Raw genomic sequence first — 7,500 nt, forward strand, 5'->3', positions numbered from 1 at the left:
GTCAGTGATCGTGCAGATTTCATTGCTGCCATTGAAACACACCAGAACTTTCTTCAGTCATCTCAAACACTCAGGAATTGTAGAATTGTGATTTCCAGGCCTAGAAAAGTCAGGAAAATTAATAAAATCCTAAAAAGTCATGGACATTTTTATAGGGACTACATGTGTTTCTAGTAACTCTGGGCTCTAAAATATTTCGTGGCGAGATATCGCTGTTATCTTTAGAAAATTATTTGTAAAATTTCTTATCCAGTAATGCATGTTGATTGATGAAACCCTGAATTGAGAACTGAATGACCGTCACTGATGCTGTCAGACTTTTGAACTGTAAATGTTTTTGTTTGATTTTATTCTCAGATTGATTTTTTTCACTAGAAAATTGGATTTTTGTAGCCTTTTCATTTGCCTCGTGTTTCAAATTCTGCACAGTTAAATTGAGCGTAATGTTACTATTTTCCAAAACCACTGTGACTTTAAATTCACTGATTGTATTGGATGTGGCCGCACGTGCTGCTGTCGAGCTGATCTTACGGCACATGCTGGAACAGAAGCTTTACGTCCTGTAGTAGCAGTCGCTGTTTTTCCAGCAGGTCTAAAAAGTCAAAGCTGTCGGTGGATAAATCTACAGAGACGGATAACGGTTACGTGTCTCTGGATGGTCGAGTCACCAGTAAAAGCAGCGAGGAGGGTTTACAGCTGCACGAACCGCACTGCGACCTGCTGCGACCCGACAACACATGCTGGAACCTGCAGCACACCAGAAACAACCTGAAACTGCCCCCTACAGGACAGGTATCAGCGCATACATAACACAAATACTCAAACAAACACTCACACAACACACACAAACACAACACAAACAAACACACACACACACTCACACAACACACACAACACACACAAACACAACACTCACACACACTCAAACAAACACTCACACAACACACACAACACAAACAAACACACACACACACTCAAACAAACACACACACAACACACACAAACACAACACTCACACACACTCAAACAAACACTCACACAACACACACAACACACACAAACACAACACTCACACACACTCAAACAAACACTCACACAACACACACAAACACAACACACACAAACACAACACAAACAAACACAACACAAACAAACACACACACACACTCAAACAAACACTCACACAACACACACAACACAACACACACAAACACAACACACACACAACACACACACACATTAAATCAAACACTCACACAACACACACAAACACAACACACACAAACACAACACAAACAAACACACACACACACTCAAACAAACACTCACACAACACACACAAACACAACACACACAAACACAACACAAACAGACACAACACAAACAAACACACACACACACACTCAAACACACACACACAACACAAACACAACACACACAAACACAACACAAACAAACACTCACACAACACACACAAACACAACACAAACAAACACACACACACACTCAAACAAACACTCACACAACACACACAACACAACACACACAAACACAACACACACACACACAAACACAACACACACACACACTCAAACAAACACTCACACAACACACACAACACAACACAAACAAACACAACACACACACACACTCAAACAAACACTCACACAACACACACAAACACACACACAACACACTCAAACACACACAACACAACACACTCAAACACACACACACAACACAAACACAACACACAAACACACACACACACACAAACACAACACACTCAAACACACACACACAACACAAACAAACACACACACACACTCAAACAAACACTCACACAACACACACAAACAAACACACACACACACTCAAACAAACACTCACAACACATACAACACAACACACACAAACACAACACAAACACACACACACACACACTCAAACAAACACTCACACAACACACACAAACAAACACACACACACACTCAAACAAACACTCACACAACACATACAACACAACACACACAAACACAACACAAACACACACACACACACACTCAAACAAACACTCACACAACACACACAACACAACACACACAAACACAACACAAACAAACACACATACACTCAAACAAACATACACACAAACACAACACAAACAAACACACACGCACACACTCAAACAAACACTCACACAACACACACAAACACAACACAAACAAACACACACCACACACTCAAACACTCACACACAAACACAACACACACACAAACACAACACAAACAAACACACACACTCAAACAACACAAACACAACACAAACAAACACACACACTCAAACACTCACACAACACAAACACACACACACACACACACACTCAAACAAACACTCACACACACACACACAAAAACAACACACACACACTCAAACAAACACTCACACACAAACACAACACACACACTCAAACAAACACACACACACACAAACACAACACACACAAACACAACACAACACACTCAAACAAACACACACACAAACACACACACAAACACAACACACTCAAACAAACACACACACAACACAACACAAACATAACACACACAAACACACACCACACAACACACTCAAACACACACACACAACACAACACACACACACACAGGTCTGGAATCACAAGGAATTTAACGATTCTAGTTTCAGTCATGATCCATTCATTCTTTTAGTACTTTTCAAGAAACTCTCCCCAACAAGTTATCCTAAAGAATGGTAAACAAAAACAATAACTTTTGGTGGCGTATGTTATTTACTTATAATTAAAGTGGCATTTTACTACAAAACTCTGTAGTTAATGTGTATATTTAAACTTGTTTTCATATGATCTTAAAGTCAGTAATTAAACTGATGACTCATTTGTGAGTTTTCTTGACTTATTCTTTAAAGACCAGACTTATGAAGAGACATTTGTTCACAAATCAGACTTGTGTGTTTGTTGTGTGTCCAGTGAATATGTAATATGAAGGTATTAGAGCTCTTGCACAGGAAACACTGTCAGAGTATTTTAGTTCAGTGTTCCACCTGCATCAGAAGAGCCATTAACAGAACTGAACGTCAGAAATGTATTTTTTAAAGAACAGCGCTCTTGATACTCTACACACGTTAAGCAGCGTGTTTTTATTGTGTAGTGTCTGTCAGAGGCTGCGGTTCCTCGCGGTGTGAAGAACATTTCTGATGAAGCGTCCAGTGAAGAAGATCCAGATAACTACAGCACCCTCCGCAGCAAGACCAGCGACTGCACACTGCGCAACAGAAAAGCTGATCATTACAAAAAACACACGTACACAACTGAGGTAAGCACACACACACACACACACACACACACACTGGTTTGTTTCAGGACTTCCATACCTGGATAATGATATGTTCTAACCTCTACACCTGTACACGTCACTATCACTCAGTTCTGCTTTATTTCTCTTGTTCGTCTCAGGAAATACTCAAGTCCGGCACCAGCTGCAGTTCTCACTGTTCCAGCTCGCGGACGCAGGATTCAGAGAGCGCACGCCACGAGTCTGAGACTGAAGACGTGTTGTGGGAAGATTTCCTGCACTGCGCCGAGTGTCGCTCGTCCTGCACCAGTGAGACGGACGCGGACGGATCGGCCGTCTGTTCCTCGTCCAAGAAAGAGTTCAGAGACGATCCGTTTCATCAGGTGCGTTCAACACACGAAATGACCGTAACACAACAAAACATCACCAGTGCAGTTGACTTGTCATTTATATTTTCATCTTTAGCTGAACAACAAAGAACAGTTAAAATCATAAATTCAAATTGTGTTTTCATTTGTTAGCAATATAAAGTAATGTGTGGAAACTGTCCAACAGTGTGACTTTGAGGAAATACGATTACCTTAGAAAAGTTGAAAAGAAACGACAATGTTTTTAAGTATTGAGTGCTGTGAGTGACTCTTAAAATCTATTTCTTATTGGAATCCTTGAAAAAGTTGTTCATGAGAAATCCAACAGGAAATAAAAAAGATATTTTTAAGCTAGTGATGTGACAGAGTTTTCAAAAGTATCCTCGAATATGTACATAATTGATCTTATTGATTATTGATTGCTCTATTAAATACAGAAGTTGACATGCTTGTGTTTGGTGAAGTAAATGTGTTGAACTTCATGGACAGATATTCGTGTGTGTGTGTGTGTGTGTGTCATAAAGGGTCACGCGCCGTGGCTGCACAGTTCAAACCCCGGACTGGAGCGCGTCAGCGCCATCGTGTGGGAGGGAAACGAGTGTAAGAAAGCCGACATGTCTGTGCTGGACATCAGCGGAATGATCATGAACAAAGTGAGTCTGAATCAAATGATGGTGAACAGAGTGAGTCTGAATCAAATGATCGTGAACAGAGTCTGAATCAAATAATGGTGAACAAAGTGAGTCTGAATCAAATGATTGTGAACAGAGTCTGAATCAAATGATCGTGAACAAAGTGAGTCTGAATCAAATGATCGTGAACAAAGTGAGTCTGAATCAAATGATGGTGAACAAAGTGAGTCTGAATCAAATGATGGTGAACAGAGTCTGAATGAAATGATGGTGAACAAAGTGAGTCTGAATCAAATGATCGTGAACAAAGTGAGTCTGAATCAAATGATGGTGAACAGAGTGAGTCTGAATCAAATGATGGTGAACAGAGTGAGTCTGAATCAAATGATGGTGAACAGAGTGAGTCTGAATCAATTGATCATGAACAAAGTGAGTCTGAATCAAATGATCGTGAACAGAGTGAATCTGAATCAAATGATCGTGAACAGAGTGAGTCTGAATCAAATGATCGTGAACAAAGTGAGTCTGAATCAAATGATGGTGAACAGAGTGAGTCTGAATCAAATGATGGTGAACAGTGAGTCTGAATCAAATGATCGTGAACAGATTCTGAATCAAATGATGGTGAACAAAGTGAGTCTGAATCAAATGATGGTGAACAAAGTGAGTCTGAATCAAATGATCGTGAACAGAGTGAGTCTGAATCAAATGATGGTGAACAGATTCTGAATCAAATGATCGTGAACAGATTCTGAATCAAATGATGGTGAACAAAGTGAGTCTGAATCAAATGATCGTGAACAGAGTGAGTCTGAATCAAATGATGGTGAACAGATTCTGAATCAAATGATCGTGAACAGATTCTGAATCAAATGATCGTGAACAGATTCTGAATCAAATGATCGTGAACAGAGTGAGTCTGAATCAAATGATGGTGAACAGATTCTGAATCAAATGATCGTGAACAGATTTTGAATCAAATGATGGTGAACAAAGTGAGTCTGAATCAAATGATCATGAACAGAGTGAGTCTGAATCAAATGATCGTGAACAGAGTGAGTCTGAATCAAATGATCGTGAACAAAGTGAGTCTGAATCAAATGATCGTGAACAAAGTGAGTCTGAATCAAATGATCGTGAACAGAGTGAGTCTGAATCAAATGATGGTGAACAAAGTGAGTCTGAATCAAATGATCATGAACAAAGTGAGTCTGAATCAAATGATCGTGAACAGAGTGAGTCTGAATCAAATGATCGTGAACGGAGTGAGTCTGAATCAAATGATCGTGAACAGAGTGAGTCTGAATCAAATGATCGTGAACAAAGTGAGTCTGAATCAAATGATGGTGAACAGAGTGAGTCTGAATCAAATGATGGTGAACAGAGTGAGTCTGAATCAAATGATGGTGAACAGAGTGAGTCTGAATCAAATGATGGTGAACAGTGAGTCTGAATCAAATGATCGTGAACGGAGTGAGTCTGAATCAAATGATCGTGAACGGAGTGAGTCTGAATCAAATGATCGTGAACAGTGTGAGTCTGAATCAAATGATCATGAACAGAGTGAATCTGAATCAAATGATCATGAACAGAGTGAATCTGAATCAATTGATCATGAACAAAGTGAGTCTGAATCAAATGATCATGAACAGAGTGAATCTGAATCAAATAAAGTCATTAGATGGCGCTTCCAGTATGCTCTGTGTGACATCACTTCCTGTGTTTGGCAGGTGAATCTGTACACTCCGGGGATCGGCTATCAGATCTTTGGGAATCTGGTGTCTGTGGCTCTGGGTTTGACTCCATTTGCGTTCAGATTGTTCCAGTATAAAGATGCAGAGCAGCTGTCGTCGCTGTCGGCCGTTGAGGTCGTGTCCATCGCCTTCGGCTCCTCGGGTGACGTCCTGGTGATCGTCATGGTGACTGTAAGCTGTGTGGTGCGTGTGTGTCTCATCTGGCTGTTCTTCTTCCTGCTCAGTGTCGCAGAGAGAACTTACAAGCAGGTGAGCAGCAGCGTTCATGAAACAAATCCATACAACTGAACATCTGTCAACAGCATTTGTGACAATGTCCATTACAACAGAAAAACATTTGGACTCGTCCCTCTCTTTGACAAAGTGATAAATGACAGGTTAAAGTGTGATTGAATCACTCAGTCGCTGTCTGTGTGAAATTATTAACAAAATTTCAACTCTTTTCTTGATTAAGATTAGCCAGTAAAGGGACGTGATGTAAATAATGAACATTATAATTCAAGTGTTTGAGTTGTGTGGAAGGCAGCACATCATCACTAAGACGTCTCTGATAATGATGTTTTAGCGGCTGTTGTTTGCAAAGCTGTTCGGTCACTTGACGTCGGCGCGGAGAGCCAGAAAATCTGAAGTGCCTCATTTCCGTCTGAAGAAGGTGCAGAATATAAAGATGTGGCTTTCACTGCGTTCTTACCTGAAGGTACAACATTTCCTGCATTCCTGTGATTGTGTAACTGACATGATTTCTCATATAAATCAGCTGTTTTCATATCTCTGTAGAGACGAGGTCCTCAGCGCTCTGTGGATGTGATCGTGTCCTCTGCGTTTCTTCTGACTCTGTCTGTGGTGTTTATCTGCTGCGCTCAGGTCAGTTACAGTGAGCTCAAGTGTTTGTTCACTAAAGTCATTTAAAATGTCACTGAATTAGATACAAAATATAAAAGCAAGTGTGATCTGCCTGTCAGAAGCTGCTGGATCTATTCTCAGAATGGACTTCTGCTCCGTGACTTTGAATGAACTGGTTTAGTGGATGTCTGAAGTCAGTTTCGCACTGGTGGAGTTCAGCACTTTCACTAACACACACACTAGTTGTCTCATTTTGAATGTTGGTGCTGAGTAGAACGGGTCCTTTGTGGGCAGCAGTATACCGGGCGTCCTCCACTTGGAATTAACTTTGATTAAACGAGACGGTCTTCACAGGACAAGCGGAAACAAAACGCATCATGGTTGCTATGACAGCACGCATCGCCCTGCACGAGCGCTCTGAGTGAGAAGAGAACATCTGAGGTCAACTGTAGGAGAGTTATAACGATGTAGAGAGGAAAGAAAATAGATTTTGCAGCTACACTTTTATATTTACTTTATATATTTTTATCATTTTACATATTATATATTTCACTCCTGTCTACAGAGGTA

General features: G+C 40.5%; 1 protein-coding gene across 7 annotated transcripts in view; it reads left to right on the plus strand.

Moving 5' to 3' along the window:
• Positions 1 to 7,500, plus strand: part of LOC127436473 (protein PHTF2-like) — a 44,661-nt gene that overhangs the window by 28,981 nt on the left and 8,180 nt on the right. For 5 of the 7 annotated variants that reach the window (XM_051690644.1, XM_051690643.1, XM_051690642.1 and 2 more), the window contains 7 exons: positions 588 to 792; positions 3,190 to 3,354; positions 3,495 to 3,716; positions 4,226 to 4,354; positions 6,064 to 6,336; positions 6,653 to 6,784; positions 6,865 to 6,951. In XM_051690644.1, coding sequence (XP_051546604.1) covers positions 588 to 792; positions 3,190 to 3,354; positions 3,495 to 3,716; positions 4,226 to 4,354; positions 6,064 to 6,336; positions 6,653 to 6,784; positions 6,865 to 6,951 — 1,213 coding nt within the window. The remainder of the gene's footprint in view (positions 1 to 587; positions 793 to 3,189; positions 3,355 to 3,494; positions 3,717 to 4,225; positions 4,355 to 6,063; positions 6,337 to 6,652; positions 6,785 to 6,864; positions 6,952 to 7,500) is intronic. The other 2 variants (XM_051690647.1, XM_051690645.1) reach the window with 1 other exon arrangement.

Source organism: Myxocyprinus asiaticus, chromosome 47, assembly GCF_019703515.2.
Source record: "Myxocyprinus asiaticus isolate MX2 ecotype Aquarium Trade chromosome 47, UBuf_Myxa_2, whole genome shotgun sequence".
Classification (NCBI taxonomy): Eukaryota; Metazoa; Chordata; class Actinopteri; order Cypriniformes; family Catostomidae; genus Myxocyprinus; species Myxocyprinus asiaticus.